The sequence below is a fragment of the Tachysurus fulvidraco genome, chromosome 7 (assembly GCF_022655615.1).
Source record: "Tachysurus fulvidraco isolate hzauxx_2018 chromosome 7, HZAU_PFXX_2.0, whole genome shotgun sequence".
NCBI lineage: Eukaryota > Metazoa > Chordata > Actinopteri > Siluriformes > Bagridae > Tachysurus > Tachysurus fulvidraco.
This window is the reverse complement of record NC_062524.1, coordinates 16,153,899-16,173,065: the sequence shown is the minus strand read 5'-3', so window position 1 is coordinate 16,173,065 and position 19,167 is coordinate 16,153,899. Positions and strand designations below refer to the sequence as shown.

The following is a 19,167-nucleotide window of genomic DNA, read 5'->3' as shown; positions in this document are numbered from 1 at the left end:
GTTGCTGCTTCAAGACCATACAATGGCTTAAGCTTGGTTTGTTTGTTTGCTGTTTACTTGTTTACTGTTTGTGACTAATCAAGTAAACAAGCAGGAAGTTGCTGATGAACGACGCAGATAATCCTGAAAAATCCTTTAAAACTCAGAGCTGGTCTGAGTGTACAGTGTGAACCAGAACACGTGTGGATTATCATTCTGACATGGTTTCGTTTGAGGACTCAAACTCACACTGTTTATATTTCTAAATGCTCCCTGATCTGCAGTTACTGTTGCCTGGATTTCACGCAGTCTGATTGCATTGTTTGCCACGACCATATCTACAATGGCAGACTCCTGTTCAATACTAAATATCTTTCCTCTGCCACGAGTGTGTGGTAATGTGTGGATTCTATAAAGTAAAAGCAAAAAGCATGTCAAAATTGACATTACTGTATAACAGTCACCTAAAAGGGATTGATAAAACATCTGCATTACAGTAGACACAATTTGTTCTGCTAACAGGGCAATACAGTAAAGCTGAAATACACAGTGGTATACATTACAGTAACACTGTGAATTACTTGTTCTCATTCTGAAAAAGCCTGACAATAGATGCCACAGTGCTCCCACTCAGAATGGGCTGGACCCTTTGTCCAGCCTTTCTAAAGGACAAGCCATGATTGATGACATGGTCAATAATTGCCCGAATTGCATTTGAAACTTGAGCTTGATTTTGTCCTCTTGCTGCTGCAGCTCCTCCACCACACATACAAACTCCTCTTCCTCGGGGCCCTCTGCCACGGCCTTTTACTCTCCTTCCGTGCCTATGGTCTCTTTGATCCATGTTTGCAAATAGCAACACAGAGGTGGCATCTTTTATAGATGGATGAGGACTGATTGCTGATTGAAGAGTTGTGCAAATGAGTTTCACTCAGGTGCATAGAGATTTATAATTATGCAAGTAGTTTCTATCAGCTGGGAATAGATTTTTTTTTTTGTTCAACACAGTGAATCCAATAGAGTTTGGGGTTTTTCAATGAAATCTGTGGTATCTGTTTTGACAAAGGGTGTGAAAAATGTGTGAAACAAATGAAAAAGTGTTAAAACATTTGGAAGAGTAGACTTCTGCTGTGCTAATAATGTAATGATGAAGATCAAGCAGATCACAGTTTCATTTATTGTGTCTTAGCAAATGAGAAAAACTGTAACATATTTCCACATTTGGTGGCAAATAACCTTATTAATAGATAATTATAGATATTATTCGTTATTTCCTTTATCATTAATTATGTCTACCTTCTGCTCTATGTTTATGTTCTGTAAAGCTGCTTTGAGACAATGTCTATTGTAAAAAGCGCTATACAAATAAACTTGAATTGAATTGAATTAAATAATTATTTACATTTGATCCAAATCCTAATCCAGCTTCTTGTAACTGAGGATTAAGAGATGTTTATCCAGTGGAATTATTTTAATTCATTTGCATATGCTAATTTGTATTTCTTTTAAGTATTTATATATTCAGCAAAATGATCATCCAGTGGAATCCTTGACACGCTCAGAGTATCTCACTGCTGCGGTTTAATTAACCCAGTGCATGATGGGTAGATTAGAGCATCTTGGATCAGTTGAATGCTGATTTGTGAAAATCATGGAGGAGGAGCGAGTCTTGAAGGACGTTGTGAATCGGTTCCTCACACTGCTTCGGCTGCCACGTGGAACCTTTGTGAATAAACACAGAAACGTCCCGAAACTCTTTAAAAGAAGCATCCTGGATCTTTCACGACTTTCTCTTCTGTCTTTCTTGAAGCAGGTCAAAGGTCATCATCACAGCTTTGTGAGCAGGGTAGGGGGTGGAACTATTGTGAGATACAGCCGCCTATAGGGAAAGGGGGAAGGTTTTGAGCGTGGCACGATGTTGAAAAGCAACGTCGGGGCTTCTTTGTTTCCATTCATTTCATGGCTGTCTTCTCTTGTGTGTCCGTTTTTTTTAGACATCTCTCAATCTTTCATCTTCCGAGCGGACTGAGAGCTCCTCCGGGTGAGTCATCTATTTCTTTTTGTTCCTTTTTTATATGTTTTTCTGTTTACTTAGCAAAATATCATGTGTATCTATTAAACTGGTAGCCATTAAGTCTACATTATATGTTATTGCATGTGTGTTATGGTGTTTGTGCATTTATTTAGCATTGTGCATAAGTGCATAAGGAATTGTGTGTGTGTGTGTGTGTGTGTGTGTGTGTGTGTGTGTGTGTGTGTGTGTGTGTGTGTGACTCTGTGTTGTCTACAACCTCCTGCTGGTTTCTGTTCAGCTCAGCTCAGTTCAGAAGGGTTCAACAGTCCTTCCGTCTCCATCGAGCTGATCTATGAACTTTATTAGCAACTATTATTCTAGACATAATGCTTGTGGTGGTGCTATTGTAGGCATCTAGAATGGTGTGTAAATAATCTTGAGGGTTTTTAGGGTGCAGAATATACCCCAGAGCTTACAGACCTGCACTTGAACGATATTTGGTAGTGCTTTTCAAGCTAGTTGCTTGAAAAAACAAATACTTATCTTACTATACCAAAGATTTGCTACATTCCTCAATGTAATTTGAGTTTGTTCCACTTGCATGAGCATCCATGAGTTCCCTGAGTATGTTCACAAGTATGAGTACAAGCATTCAAAAATGGTACATGTGACATTTTGTTTGCCCAGAAACCTTATTTCAATACTAATGAGATGTGTCCTGTCCTGCACAAGAGTGTAGAGGAAATCCTTAAAAATGTTTGTGATGTTCTGGTGTTTGTGGTGCCACCAGTGACTATAGGAAGCGACGAAAGTCTGAGCCATTTGTCACTCAGCAGAACACAGGAAATGAGCAGAATGCTAGTCCAAACTCAAGACTTGAGCCCCACAAATCCAACAGTTTAAAGAAGCCTGCTGTACGTTCCTCGCCTTCTTCTCCAGCAAAAGTAAAAGGTACACACGCATAATCATTGAGCGCTCAACCCGCCACTTGACAACATATAGGTTTTCAACATCTCCTTATAATTGTGCCTTGTGCCCTTAAACAATGAGGGTCCTCTGTATAATATATTAATTTACGTTCTATCTTGGTAAACTTTTTTTTTTTATTTGCTCTCATGACTTCACAACTTCCTCTTCTAATGTCACAATATTACAAGTTCTGATGTTTGTAACTTTCCTATTACTTTCAAAAAATTGTAATATTCTGAAATTTTCTGTCATTTGCACTATAACTTCTTGCATATCTGTTTGTGATCTTGATGCCGCTCTGTCTCAATAATACTTATAACCACACTAACTCTCTTTTTTCTTCCTTCTGAACCTATTAACTTCAGCTTTCTCCTCTCTTTTGGCCTGCTGCATTTGCTGCCCCTGCAGCTGGAGGCACTTGTGAGTCTCTCTCTCCATCAGTGAGCCCCCCCCCAGGTATGGAGCACGTCTCCTCCCACCTTTCCTCTGACACCCTTTCACTTTCCACATCCACCCTGCGCAGCTCCAAGCAATCTATCAGCTTCAAGAATGGCTGGCAGGTGTGCCAGAAGGACAGTGCTGAAACTTGGAGCAGTGTGGAGGATGAGGAAGCAGGTGCTTCCTCTCCTCACCTCAAGTCTCGCAGCTGCGATGACTTACTCTCAGACGGTAATGTCAGAATGAACGGCAATCGCTCAGAAAGTGTCGGATCGCTGCTTGGTGAAGGCGGAACACGTCAACCGCAGACACAAGCAAAAAGTCTTAATTCGTCCCCTAGAGCACGTCGACATCATCGGCGCAAAATGGCCCACGATACACCCGGATTCCTGCAGCTTTACAAGACGATGCATCACATTGACCGTGCACAGCTCCTGCCCTCGGAAGTGATCTGTTCTGTCCGTGCTCGTATCCTGGAACTCGAGCGACAGCAGCAACAGCAGCGGAAGAACCTCCATTCATGGGCATCATCTGGACAGGAAGTACCACAGAGCATGGTGCCAAATCGGATTTCAGAGTACGAGCAGCTAATCCAAAAGTCCAAGTCCATGCCAGACCTTGGTGACGATAACACTCCATCAGGTACCACCACGCCAGGGTCTTCACGAGCCAGCAGTTGCCCGAAGCGCCGATTTTCGGTGGAGTCGCTCCTGGAGGAGGAAGACCCTCCAGAAAGGGCAAGAAGTCCCCCAGAAGGTCAACCACGGCCAGGTCCAGAAGATCACAGCCTTGTTCCATTGGTCAGGCAGAACCAACACCAGCAGCAGGACTACTCAGACAGTGAGCAGGATGCTTGTGCCTCTGAATTGAGTGATTTCATTCAGATAGAAGGATCTTCCTTCTGCAGTGAGAGTGACTTGGACCACTGCTCACTAGCATCTTCTGAGAGCTTCTGTGGATCTGGACACCATCACCACCACCACCTTCACCACCACCATCACCATGGACGACGTCACCACAGCAGCCACCATCACCATCTGCACCAGAGTCTGGGCCAGAGTCAAGGTTACCACCATCGCCACCTTATCAGCTCCTGTAAGGGGCGTTGCCCAGCTTCCTACACACGCTTCACCACTATGATTAAGCATGAAAGAGCACAGCAAGAGGGTCGCACCACCATCACACCTCCATTGGCTCAGCAATCACCCAGCGAATCAGGCCTTTCCAAATTGGCCTTCCTGGTCAGCCCGGTGCCTTTCCGCAAGAAGCGGGATTCCTCACCAACCCAGCGGCGCCATAGTCGCTCGGGTCACCCCAAATCAAAAGCAGCCATGTATGAGGCATTAGATGTTGCCCTACAGGACATTTATGACCACTTAAGGGCTGAGAAAGGGCTGGGAGCTGCTCGGTTGCCAGATGATAGCATCTTACGCCGGCTACTGCACGAGTTGCTCCCAGAAGTTCCCGAAAGGAGCTCGTCACTGCGGGGTCGTCGGGGGGTTTACTCCCCTTCTTCCTCCCACCACTACCAGCCTTACCACAGTGCCTCCTATCAGCAGCCACACCACACAGATGCCTCCAACAACAACAACCAGCACACTAACACTAGCTCTAATGCACACTATTATTCAGGTGCAGCTGCACTAACATTTCCTCGCTCGTTAAGAACCCTGTCCTTCAAATATTGCCATAGTTGCACTGTCTCATTGTCATTCCCACAAACTCACCATGCTGGTGTATATAGAACACTGCCTCTTCTCTGCTGGTTTACAGTTTTTGCAAAAGTAGTATACAAAAAGACAGTATATAAATATTTAGTGTTGCTAATCTCTTTCCTCATGGTTTTTTGGTCTACTGTTCTTTTAATACTGGTATATAAAATATGTACACATCCTAATTCATGATGTGTACATATAAAATATGTACACATCATGAATTAGGATGTAAGATGTTTTGTGGAAAAGAGGCAAAAAAGCATGATACATTTTTGGCCTGTTTGTTAATTGCATGTTAAATATTGTATGTTTCATGCCATTTTCGTCCATCAGTTCTTTCTTCTTTTCTTTGCGTAATTGGTGATTCGTCTCACGTTTGTCAGCTGAAAACATAAACGACGCATTCGATTCTATGTTGAATTTAATTTATTTTGTTTTAAACCATGATTGTGTATCGTGACATTGTACAGTTTTTCCAGTTGCTTTAATTACTTCAGTATTAAGGAGAATAGTAGCAAATTTGTTAATTTTTTTGGTTGATTATATACAAATACAATTTCATTTGTTTAATATTTAAGATGCGACAAATTGCTCTGAAGCAACTGAAAAAAGCAAAACTATTTTTAATGTACTCAAATAATTTCCTGCTCATCACAAAGCCTAAAAGTAAAATAAACACCTTTGATTTTGCTTTGCAGTTTTTTTTCCCCATTGTGTTTTTCCCCACCAGTGCTTCACCTTTCTCATCTTTAAACCCCACCATTTTCATTTAAATGGTTTCTTAATGATGTAGCATCTCAGTGCCATTCACCTTTGACATCTGTGATAATTTATAGATCAGGGCTCTGATGCTGGACACCTCACACCTCAGAACAGAAGACCTACTCCAGATCGCGAGGTAATCACACCTTTAAATTTATTATATTGTTATATATAATATAGAAAAGATTTATTCCTGTAATTAATTGTTATTAAAACCTGATTTTTTTTAATCGCTGAATGCTTTCAGGGAAGTACAAAGTCTGGTGAAAGGGCAAAAACATTGTGATATTCTTTAAAAAAAAAAGAACTATTTGAATATTTGTGTTCCTGTATGCAAATATAAAACAAGCAACGTCGGGAAAAGGAGACCTTTTGCTTAATCATTGTATTGTTGTCTTATCTAACTTCCTTATATGGTCAGTAGTTCCAGTATTCATTACCTCACTGTAGAGAACTTCTCGGGTCTAAAGAACTGTACCCGACACGAAGTGACCCGAATCACTTTTTACCCGAACCCGACGTGCATAATTTTATTATTTTTTTTAAGAAAGACCCAACCCGAGACAGACCCGAAAAAATTAGACCCGAGTCCGACCCGACCGGTTGGCAATTTTTTTTAACCCGACTGGACCCGAATGTTGCACACATGGATGCAGCCCTACACGCACCAGTCAGACAGAAAAGTAACCGCTACCGCGTGGATTCAAAATTGATTGACAGGTCTGTTTCAACAAAAATTAGCTTACCGCCAGCAACACGATGTCGCAAGCGGTCTTGGCAAACAGAGGAGAGGTTGGAAAAGGACTCGAGTGGATGCACACACGTGAGATACAGTAGTTCGGGTCTTCTAGGGTCCGTTCGGTAAAAACATAATCATTTTAAATTACCCGAGACCCGATGCCGCTATTATTAGACCCTACCCGTGTCCGAGGCACACGTGAAACTTTTAGACCCGAACCCGCTCGGGTCTCGGGTCGGACCTCGGGTTTTCGGATCTAAGTCGACCCGTGAAGACCTCTATCTCACTACATTTGTGTAACTGTGTTGGACATGCTTTTATTCCGCCCTTTTTCCACACCTAAATCGTAGAACATATTAGAAGATGAGAGCTGACACCCTCTCTGATTGTCTCCTAGGTGTCCTCTAAGCAGATGACATATCTCATATTGTCTTCTCTTCTCTATCAGAGACAGTCTGCCAGGGCTATTTATGACTTCAAAGCTCAGACCAGCAAGTGAGTACATTCTGGAAAAGAAAGCTTCCGACGCATGCTTATGACATCAGATCATCACATCTGTCCTTTCTCACATATCTGCTTCCGTTTGATATTTGGAATGACTCGGATCTTTTCCATTAAAATAAATATACTCATACATACTGTATCTCACCTCATACACAATTTCACATCATTGCCCACCTTGCCGTATTACTCTCCCATGGTTTCATGTCCAACTTGCTCATTATTGTGCTAATTAAAAATGTCTGTGCCTTTACCACCCAGCAGTTACACTTCTCTGTAGTAAGTACAGGATACAATATAATGTGACACTAGTGTAGTTGTGTTTTTTAAATTATATTTCAAAAAGTGTGTTGTTTGTGCTTTACAGAGAGCTCTCCTTTAAGAAGGGTGATGCGATCAACATTATCAGACAGATTGACAGCAACTGGTATGAAGGAGAGCACAGAGGATGCATCGGGATATTCCCTATTTCTTACGTGGAGGTGAGTATTTCTCATTTGTTAGTGTATTTACTTAAACATTTACAGCATTTGGCAGACACCCTTATCTGGAGCGACATACATAAGTGCTTAAATCTCTAACATTGAATACATTAATGCTGGTTCACAAGGTTACATACTTAAGATACCATGAGTTTAAAACATTTGTTCAAAGTTACAATGAAAAAGTGTCAAAGGTTTTTTTTTGTTTTTTTTAATGCAAAAGATAAGTAAAGAAGTGCTAGTTGAAGTGTTTCCTGAATAAGTAGGTCTTCAACCGCCGCTTGAAAATAGCCAGTGACTCAGCTGTCCAGACCTCTAGGGGAAGTTCATTCCACCACCTTGGTGCCAGAACAGTGAAGAGTCTTGTAGAATACTTGCCTCTTACCCTGAGAGATGGTGGAACCAGTCGAGCAGTGCTGGTAGATTGGAGGTAGCGGGGTGCAGTGCGAGGAATGATGAGGGCTTTGAGGTAAGAGGGAGCTGGTCCATTTTTGGCTTTGTAGGCCAGCATCAGTGTTTTGAATCGGATATGTGCAGCTACCAGAAGCCAGTGGAGGGATCGCAGCAGCGGGGTGGTTTGCGAGAACTTTGGCAGGTTGAAAAAAAGCCGGCAGCTGCATTTTGGAACATTTGCAGAGGACGGATTGCGTTCATAGGTAGACCTGCCAGCAGTGCATTGCAGTAATCCAGTCTAGAAATGACAAGAGACTGAACAAGTACCTGATCAGTCAGTGTGGACAAAAATGGCCGAATCCTTCTAATGTTGTAGAGAAGAAGCCGACATGAGCGAGTCACATTAGCAACATGAGAGGAAAAGGACAGTTGATTGTCCATGGTTACCACAAGGTTTGATAGTTTTGATAGTTTGATAGTTTTGTTACTATTGTGCTTTCTCTCTGTCTCTCAGAAGGTTGTGTCTCCAGAGAGGAAGCACCCAGTGCGTCCTCCTCCACCGGCCCAGCTCCGGGAGATGGGAGAGGCCGTGGCTCGCTACAACTTCAACGCCGATACTAACGTGGAGCTTTCGCTCAGGAAGGCAAGCGACTCACACACACTAACATGCATTCACTATATTCACCATAAAATTCTACTTGGAGAGTTTCATTCTTTGTTATATTGATACTTCAGATAAAAAAAATATTTTGTTGCGTTTGTGTGATTTTTCATGACGTGTGAAAGTCAGATTAGCGGGCAGTTGACGCTAAGTGTAACGATGCGTATTTGGTAGCACGGAGTCTTTTTTTAGTAATTAACCAACACATCTGTGGGAAATGTTAATATTCTTGATCGCTTTGTTTAATTTTTTTCTGTCATGCTGCCTTTACATTATGTTTAATAACTACATAAGCGCTAGCTAAAGCATTTACCTCAAACGCTAGATAACTTGCTAGTCACTCTAACATAGAGAATTATACGTGTGTTTTTATATGGGTGTGGTTGTGTTTTGCAGGGGGAGAGAGTGATCTTGCTGAGGAAAGTTGATAAGAATTGGTATGAAGGGAGGATCCCTGGCTCCAATAAGCAGGGGATTTTCCCAGTGTCATACGTCGATGTCATCAAAGCATCCCCTTCTAAAAGTCCTGGTCACCATGTCGACACCTACAGGATGCAGAAGGTGAGGCTATTCTAGAAGAATAAGCTAAATCAATCGCTTATTTCATTTCCCCATGTCTTTCTTATTCTTTTTCTTTACTCCTCTATAAGCCCCATCCTGCTTCGCTTGGTTCTGCCCCTTATCCCCATCTTCAAGAGGTCACCAGTGAATGGCTATCACTCACTCTGGGAGTCACAGCATTTCCTCCTTCTCCCTGTAGAACTCCAGTCCCGCCCACTCCACCACCTCTTCCTAGCATCACCCAGTATCCAAGTAGCCACTTACTTAGCAGCCCACTGCTCAGTCAAGCATCACCTGCATTTCAACCATTTTCTACGATCTCAAATTCAACTCCGCCTCCTCCTCTTGTTGCACCACCTTTTCTATCCAACCCTGCCTCTCTTGTAACAGACCAATTATTTAACAGCAGAAATCATTATCCAGCTAACCAAATAATACAGATAGGTGAGATTTCAGATCAGAATCGAGAGATGTACATCAAAGAACCAAAGACACCCGGACATAAAACACTGATCGCAGAAAAGCATCAAAGCTGTGACCTAGCACAGTTCATAACCGATCCAAGCCGCTATGACAAACTTATGACGATGTTATCACAGGAGGAAAGTTGGGAACTTTGCACACCATTGGCTGATGAGTCCGACCAAAGCCATGTAATAGCATCACCTGACAGGTTAACACTAAACAAGTCAATGAGTCTGAACAGCCGATCAGAAACACCACCTGATGATGTGGGGTTATACCCAGACCCTCCCAGCTCAGTGACAGACAGCTTTGGGGTGGGGCTTCTTGAGTTGTACATACAAGAAGAGGGCGAAGAGAGAATCATTTCTTCTGTTTTCAATATAAACAATGCTTCAATACAAGAGGTAGAGAATGCAGTGTTCTCTATAAAAGCATTTTGTAGTAGTTTGCTTGGTTGTTATAGTATGAATAGTAGCTTTGCTAGTCCTAGAGCTATGGCTATATAAGTGTATCTCTAGTAGGTGCTGTATCTCCAGTAGGTGGAGTTTTCATCAATATTGCTACCAAGTTTATTGTGTTTTTTCCGTAGACATGCTAGTCTAACGGTTACTGACCTGTAGTTTGTCCATATGGTAATTTATTTATGGTAAAGGTACTATTCCACCAATTACAGTAGTTTGATGATTAGTATCTTTAAGGAATTCACGCTTCTCGAACAACAGTAGGAGTAGTTTGCTGCATTAGTGTTCTTATGACAGGTGTGTGATTACAACAGTTGTGGTAGTTTGTGGATGTGTGTGTTTATGGTCGGCATACTATTCTGTTAGCTTTTTGTATACATGGTGGGTATTCTGTTCAACTCGTTTTGATAGTTTTGTCTGTTTATTGGTATATGTATGGTAGGTATGCTACTCCAGCAGTAACAGTAGTTTTCTGATATGTTGTCTGTTCACGTGATGGTTGCTACTCTGACAGTAATTCTATGGTATTTATCAAGTGACTCCTGTCTGTCTGCCTCTCTGTCTCTGTCTGTCTGTCAGTCTGTCTGTCTGTCTGTAGTCTCTGTTAGGATTATTATGTTGTTTAGTGTAACTGTCTCACTGTATTTCTCCTTGCTAGGCCAATCTCTCTCCTCTTCTCAGGCCTCTTCTCTCAAAGCCTGATCGCTCAACATCAACTCCTCCTCCTCATGTGTCTTCCCCTATTTCCTCCACATGCAGTTCATCCCTCCATCTTTCTCCTCCCTCATCTCCTGGCCCCTTGTCCTTTACCCAATCTCCCACATTCTCCCCTCTACCCTTCTCCTTGTCTCCTGCCCCTTCTGAAAAGAAGCCCTGCTCATCTTGTTTCTCCCCTCCTCCCTTTTTTTTAACCTCCCTTCCCACGTCACCTTATCCTCCTTTTTCTTCATCTTGTATACCCCCTCAGCCTACAATTTCTTCCTCTCCCACCTTTTCACCTCCTGCCCGCTCTCTGTCTCCTCCCATCCCTTCCTCTCAACCTCCATTTTACCCATCACGGCAACCTCTCCTGCCCACTATACCTGCCTCTCCACCATCTTCTCCAGTCCCTCCCTCAGACCCAACCACATGTCCCACAACCCCCCTCTCTTTTCCAGTCCCTCCCATAGAGTGTACCACATCTCCCACAAATCCTCTTGCCTCTCTAGTCTCTCCCACAAAGTGTACAACATCTCCCACAATCCCTGTCTCCTGTCCAATCCCTAGCTCAGAGCGTGTCACATCTCCCACAATCCCCCTCTCCTGTCCAGTCCCTCGCTCACAGCCAACCACATCTCCCACAATCCTCCAGTCCCCTCCAGTCCCTCCCTCACAGCCAACCACATCTCCCACAATCCCCCAGTACCCTCCAGTCCCTCCCTCAGAGCCAACCACATCTGTAATGATTCCCCAGTCCCCTCCCAGCTCTCCTCCTCTCCTCCCCGTCTTTACTCCTTATTCCAGCTGTGCGTCTCCTCCACCTCCTCCTGTCCTCTCTTCCACTCAGTCCTGCGGTGTCCCCTTGTCCCGCACTCCTCTATTTTCTCCTCCTATCTCCACTCCTCTGCTGTCCCCTCGGTCACAGCTGCATTCTCCTCACATCAAGGTAAAACATAGCAAGAGTGTGGTAGGAGAAAGGGATGATGTGTGCAGCACTCACACTGCATTGAGGTGTGTGTGTTTGAGGTATAAAACCTGACATGGTGTGTCCCTACATCAATATTTCTTTGATCATGTATCCATCTCACTATCTATCTCACTATCTATCTCACTATCTATCTATCTATCTATCTATCTATCTATCTATCTATCTATCTATCTATCTATCTATCTATCTATCTATCTATCTATCTATCTATCTATCTACACTATATTGCCAAAAGTTTTGAGACACTCCTCCAAATCATTGAATTCAGGCGGTCCAGAGTGTGGTACCATGATAGGTTGCCACCTGTGCAATAAGTCCATTTGTGAAATTTCCTAAACTACTAAATATTCCACGGTCAACTTTTAGTGGTATTTAGTGGAAGCAATTCGGAACAACAGCAACTCAGCCATGAAGTGGTAATCCAGGTAAAATCACAGAGCAGGGTCAGCACATGCTGAGGCGCACATTGTATAGAAGTAGACAACTTTCTTCACGGTCAATAGCTACAGACCTCCAAACTGTGTGGCCTTCAGATTAGCTCAAGAAAGGTGCGTAGAGAGCTTCATGAAAAGAGTTTTTATGAGCAAGCAGCTGCATCCAAGTCTTACATCAGCAAGTGCAATGCAAAGCATCAGGTGTAAAGCAAGCTGCTACTAGACTCTAGAGCAGTGGAGATGTGTTCTCTGGAGTGACTAATCACACTTCTCTGTCTGGATGCTTCTCTGATGGATGAATCTGGGTTTGGTGGTTGCCAGGAGAACAGAAATGTGCCATGGGTAAAGATTGGTGGAGGGGGGATTATGGTATGGGGTTGTTTTTTCAAGGGTTGAGCTTGGCCCCTTGGTCCAGCATGACTGCGCACCAACCGACTCAACCCGATTGAACATGTTTGGGATTATTTAGAGCAGAGACTCTGAGCCAGGCCTTCTCGTCCAAAATCAGAGCCTGACCTCACAAATGCGCTTCTAGAGGAATGGTCCAAAAAGCCCATAAACCCACTCCTAAACCTTGTGGAAAGCCTTCCTAGAAGATTTGAAGCTGTTATAGCTGCAAATGTTGGGCCAACTCCATATTAAACCCTACTGATTAAGAAAGGGATGACATTAAAGTTCATGTGCATGTACTGAAAAGGCAGACGTCCCAAAACTTTTGGCAATGTAGTGTATCTATGGATGTAACACTATTAGCATTACGTTTGCTGCATTAGCATGGCGCTGACATTAAAAAACTGTGTGTATGTGTTTGTGTTTGTAACCAAGTCCCTGACATGAGCTGTGACTCTTACAGACACTTTATAATCATGCGGTGATGGTTGATGGGAAGCCACCGCGCAGCCCTATTTCCACCAGGAGGCGCTGTTTATCGCCCTTTGTTTCCTCTGGTAGAGCGCACAGGGTAGGACGGGAGCGTGGAGTGTCACTAGCAGCAGTGCAGGCTGGGAGTCCTCACTTAATGCCCTTTATCCCTGTTTGGAGTTCTCTCTGTGCATGAATTAGATGATGATGATGATGAAACTGATGTTGCTGTATTGCATCTGTTTGTGGGCTGAGCATAATGTTGGATTGACTTCCTGTTCCAGAACAACTACAGTATTTTCCGCACTATAAGGCACACCTAAGAGCCTTAAATTTTCTCAAAAATCGGCCATGCGCCTAATAATCCGGTGCGCCTTATGTGTGCACAGAGTTCCAAAATCTGTAAAAAAAAGTTGCTGTGCGACTTTGGTAAGCGCTCCGCTTGATTGACTGTCGGACCGTTTCCCCCTGACACAGGGAGGTAATACATACACTACGTATGCTGGCAGCGATAAACCAATCAGAGAACATTACGTAATACGTACAGTACGTACAGTTACCTCCACCATGCCTCCAGTAGGTATACTACCGGTATGTTGCAAAACAACATTTGTTTCTTTCTAACCATTATGCGCTCCACACTCCAGTCCAGTAGGTGGCGGTAAATGCACCTTAAGTTGGTTTGCCATCCGCTAATAAAAATCAGATGCTTACGAGGCACAATTCAAAATATAGCTGCAAGCAGCGATGGCGGGCCCTCGCACGTTTTTTTTATCGCTATACGGTGCCTCCCAGAAAACAATGCATGGTGGGCAAGTGCATGAAGTTGGTAAATATCAGTGGATTATTTAATGTTGTTACTGACCCATTTGGGGACTGTAGGTAAATGAAACCCCACATTTTAGACAAATGGGGGCACTATTGAGCCACTTAAGAAACACACCTTTGTCTGACTTTTTTGTCCACACTTAACTGCCGACAAATGTGATGTATGTGTCAAATTTCAGGTTAATCTAAGCACGCCAAAAGCCTTAAATATGCCTGAAATAAAAGTAAACTTTGACACGATGCCATGGCAACAGTGTTTGAGATATCAAAAATCTGTTCGCAATTTCACATTAGATTCAATTGCATGAATCCTCTAGGAGGAGTATTTAAAAGTTCATTGCATGCAACTGTGAAAGAAATCCACCTTTGTGACTGACACACTTCCTGGGGCCTGTTGGTGGCGCTATACCCGGGACTCACAATAAGCACATCGTCATCACAATAAGACATTTTTTGGCTTAGATATTAGACATTTCCTGTTTCTGTGAATTCGCCATGAATTAGTCGCCTTGCCATGGCAGCACCGTTCGAGATATCAAAAATCCTTTCGCAATTTAGCAAGTGCAATGTCTCGGCATCATGTTTACCATGTTTGGTGTCAATCGCATAAATTCCCTAGGAGGACTACTTAAAAATTCACCGCATGCAATTATGAAATAATCCAAAATGGCCGACTTTCTGTTGGGCGGAGCTCATAGTTGTTCGGGTCGATGAGATCTATATGCTTACCAACTCTCGTACATGTGCGTACATAATTGCCCGATCTGTGCACAAATGTTTGCTTTTTCATTACAGGGGCGCTACAGAGCCCCCTGCCACGCCCGTATTCCAGCCTTTGCCCAAGCCTAGCGTCGTCTGACTCTGACGTGTGTGCCAAATTTCAAGAGTTTTCGAGCATGTTAAGGGACCCCAATTGGCCAATGTGTGCAAACAAACAAACAAATAAATAAACAAATAAACCCGAGCAAAAACAATAGGGCTTCGCACCATCGGTGCTCGGGCCCTAATGAATCTATAGTTCGGAAGTGGAGGAAGCAAGAAAATGAACTGCTCCAAGTTAAGAAGACAGTAGATAAGGACTTGGATGAATTTGTGGGAGAAGATTGATTAAAAAATAGTGTGTGTATTGTTAAATAGCAGAATAAAGTGCAACTAAACTCACTGTTTTGCTTCTGTTACCTTTTTTTGTAGACCGTATGTTTTAGCATGCGCCTTATAATACGGTGCGCGTTATGTATGGGTTAAGTACAGAAATAGACCCCGTAATTGAGACTGCGCCTTATAATCCGGTGCACCTTATGGTGCGTAAAATACTGTACACTGATATTGTAAAAAATTTATGAAATCTCTCTCTCTCTCTCTTTCTCTCTTTCTCTTTCAGAGGATGATGCAGGATTCACTCCACGGGCCCAGAGAGCCGTAAGTGACATCATTGTCAGCAATCTTTGTTGATGTTTGCAGACAGCGAAGCGACTAAACTCTTCCTCCTGCAGGTTCCAGGCCGTGTATAACTATGTGCCCCGGAACGAGGATGAGCTGGAGCTGCGAGAGGGGGATGTGGTCGACGTGGTGGAGAAGTGTGATGACGGCTGGTTCGTAGGTGTGACTCCCTATTTTAATAAAAGACATGATTAGCTAAACAAAGAAGTCTTTCCTTTTGTGGAAAAATTAGACAAGCCTTCTTTCTTTCTTTCTTTCTTTCTTTCTATGTTTCATTCTTTATGTTCTTTTTGCTTGTTCCTTTCCTTTTTTCTCTCTCTCTTTCTTTCTTTTACTGAACTCTTGATTTCTTGTTTTTGCCTTTTCCCCCTCCTTTTTCATTTGTCCTTTTCCCATTCTTTCTTTTTGTTTTCTTCTTCTTCTTTGCTTTGTGTTCTTTTTCCTTCCCCCCCCCATCTTAATTTCTTATTTCTTGTTACCCTCTTTCTTTGTCTTATCTTATTTTTGTCATTTTCTTTTCTGTTTTTCTTAAGTTCCATTTTTCATTCTTTATCTTTTTTTGAACCCCTTTAATCTTTTCTCTTCCTCTAACTTTTATTTGTTTCTATTTTCAGATTTTTTTTTCATCCCTTCTTCTCGTTTCATCCTCTTTGCCTGATTTTCTTATTTGTTTTTTCCCCTTCTTGTTCCATGTTTTCTTCCTTGTTTTATTCGTCATTTATTTTTTTTAAATTGTCCTCCTCCTCCTTCCAATCTTCTGCAGGAACGTCTCGGAGGACCCGGCTGTTCGGAACATTCCCAGGAAACTACGTTAAGACTCTTTAATGAAGATCTACGGCACAAGAATTGAGGCCCAGTGTGGAACCTCGACCGTGTGTGTGTGTGTGTGTGTGTGTGTGTGTGTGTGTGTGTGTGTGTGTGTGTGTGTGTGTGTGTGTGTGTGTGCATCTTCTCATGCAAAAAACAGTTTTAGCGCTCACTAGCCATCCCTCACATTTCTTTTCTCCTCCTCTGAAGTTTTCCATCCTAAATGAGGAACTCAGCAGTCTTTTCCTGCTCCATAAAAATATTCACCTTATTTATTAGCTATAATATTTTACAATAAGCAATAGTTTTAGTTTTTTTGGTGGGCAGAGAGTATGATAAGGAGAGAAGCACTGAGACGTTATTGGTGGAGAAAAACGATTGACAGCTGATCCTTAGTCATCGTTTAAATCTTAGAGATTGATCCATATGAAACTGAAATCTGTCACAGGTCATCGATATCACACAGGTTTCTTGTGGGCGTGGCCACTGACAAAAAAATTATCTACAGTATAACATATACTGCATGCTCACAGTTAGGCCATGTCTCTGTATTTGTATCATTTAGATTGTATATGTAATGAATCACAGCAGAGTTTCAGAAATTTGGTCAGTTTCTGCTGAGTAAATAGTGTACAATAGAGTGATTTCGCACATAGCGGAAATCTTTTTTTTTTTTTTTTACATTTTTTCCCTCCAAACCACAAGAGCAGTCTGCTTTTTTGTCATCTCCAATCAGCAACAAAAAAAGCAAGTGAACATGAAGTGATTTACAACATAAATAGAAAATATTCAAAAGTTAAAAATAATGTTTAGACATTTTATCTTCAAACCCAAACCATTTCCCCATCTCCAGACTCACATGAATATTTATTTCATCTGTATTACTGATAACAATAAATCAGCTAGGCTGTTAGCCAAGACAAGATGGGGGGGGTCGTTTGCTATGGTTACAGTGTGCACAAATTGCCTCAAAACATGTCTCAGCGCTCATCCTGCGGAGACGCCGTCCACTGTTTGATTTGCCCTGTTTTGTTTTTTTGTCCTTTTGTAATTCTTTTTGAAACTATATTGAACAAAATATTAAGCAATTCTAACAGTGCCACCTGCAGTACTGGAGCACTCGCATGCGACGTGGAGGATGTGACGGTGTTTGTCTCATGACGTTGTCTCCGCAGTAATCACGCTGAGGTGTTCAGTGGACGTGGATTTTTTTTTTTCAACTCAGGAGTGAACGATGTTATTAGTGTACAAGCAATAACTTTTCTTTCCATCCATCGATCAGCCAAAAATATGCTGGTGAAGTATTTCCTTTCCTACAAGTTATGATGATGATGATGATGAATTTCTGTCTGTGTCTCTTGTATGTTTTTATGTTTAAAGACTTTTACACATTGCCTGTTTAAAAAGATGTTAAAGGTATAAAACAGTTGGATCTTCTGCATTATGAGAAATCGTATGGAATGAAGTTCGTGCCACTTTTCACTTTTTTTTCTCTTTGTAAGAACACAACCGAACAGGAGGTTTTGACAGTTTTATGATATTTTATATTATTCCTGTTTTCTTGTCACCAGGCTTCTGATGTTACAGATGTTCAGTGTTCAGAGTGACAAGCGTAGCCGCACTTTACCTACGTATTATGACTTATACGGTTTGATTTTTTGTTTGTTTATTAACAAAATCCACTTGCTTTATAAAGTCACTTTGCTCACACACTCATTGCATTGGGTTTCATTTCACTTCCATATGAATTTTTGTTTATATTGCTTCTATAACGGAGGACTTTGTCCAATCTTCAATTCGCGACTTCAGAAAAAATCCCGATGTAGGTTTATATCCCTGTTGAATAAGCTGGAGCGGAGGAGAAATAAATCCTCCTTCACATTAGGAAGAATTCTTGACTCAACATGGAACATGTTCTCTTCAGGATTATAAATCATCTGTATATCAAGTCAAAAAAATGTTCCGTGTTGAAAGGATGGTCAGAATTCAAATCCTAAATTATGTACATATTTATGTGTGGAAAGTTCCTCGTGGGGGGCACGATGGCTTAGTGGTTAGCACGTTTGCCTCACACCTCCAGGGTTGGGGGTTCGATTCCTGCCTCTGCCTTGTGTGTGTGGAGTTTGCATGTGCCTCGGGGGTTTCCTCCGGGTACTCCAGTTTCCTCCCCCGGTCCAAAGACATGCATGGTAGGTTGATTGGCATCTCTGGAAAATTGTCCGTAGTGTGTGATTGCGTGAGTGAATGAGAGTGTGTGTGCCCTGTGATGGGTTGGCACTCCGTCCAGGGTGTATCCTGCCTTGATGCCCGATGACGCCTGAGATAGGCACAGGCTCACCGTGACCCGAGAAATTCGGATGAGCGGTAGAAAATGAATGAATGAAGTTCCTCGTATTCCAGGAACACTGGCACTCGAGTGGATGTATATATTAAGTTAATGTCTTAATTTACTTGAAAGAACTACCATTAGAAAATTTGTCAGTAGACACCACAATAGACCAGACAAATTATTTAGCATGTTATTTATTTATATCACACTTCAACGCTTAGTTGTTCGCCTTGATGAATCTATGAGAACTGAGATGATGTACATGGGATATAATGTATTTTTATCACATTTTTATGCTGCTATATTCAATTTTTGATTTTATTTAATGAACAAATAATGGCAATGATTGGGTTAATAAGATGTCAAAACTCCCACAGTGCACTAAATCTGGAGTTTCAAATGTTTCAATCTTCAGTATATGCGCTTACCCCAGCTCTGAATTTGGCTTTGTATATATGCGTCTTTTATGTACACTCCGAAGACATCATTAGTATTATCACAAAATACAAATGAAGTCTACTGTATAAGCCGAGACATGTTTACAGTCTATTTATTGTTGCACTGGAGCTGCGAGGCTAATATACTGTATAAAGAAGACTTATAACAGTGGCTATAAGCTAATATGGCTAACTGGGCTACAT

At 42.1% G+C, this 19,167-nt stretch overlaps 1 protein-coding gene across 4 annotated transcripts in view; it reads left to right on the top strand.

The window, feature by feature from the left end:
• sorbs2a (sorbin and SH3 domain containing 2a) overlaps positions 1–17,909 on the top strand; it is a 44,575-nt gene extending 26,666 nt beyond the window's left edge. For 2 of the 4 annotated variants that reach the window (XM_047815973.1, XM_047815975.1), the window contains 11 exons: positions 1,974–2,020; positions 2,784–2,944; positions 3,371–5,032; positions 5,952–6,013; positions 7,014–7,111; positions 7,485–7,599; positions 8,507–8,635; positions 9,050–9,214; positions 15,332–15,369; positions 15,444–15,550; positions 16,154–17,909. In XM_047815973.1, the coding sequence (XP_047671929.1) occupies positions 1,974–2,020; positions 2,784–2,944; positions 3,371–5,032; positions 5,952–6,013; positions 7,014–7,111; positions 7,485–7,599; positions 8,507–8,635; positions 9,050–9,214; positions 15,332–15,369; positions 15,444–15,550; positions 16,154–16,215 (2,646 nt within the window). In that variant the 3' untranslated portion in view covers positions 16,216–17,909. Of the gene's footprint in view, positions 1–1,973; positions 2,021–2,783; positions 2,945–3,370; positions 5,033–5,951; positions 6,014–7,013; positions 7,112–7,484; positions 7,600–8,506; positions 8,636–9,049; positions 9,215–9,303; positions 10,084–10,798; positions 11,786–15,331; positions 15,370–15,443; positions 15,551–16,153 lie in introns of all 4 variants that reach the window. The other 2 variants (XM_047815972.1, XM_047815974.1) reach the window with 2 other exon arrangements.
• The last annotated feature ends 1,258 nt before the right edge of the window (positions 17,910–19,167 follow it).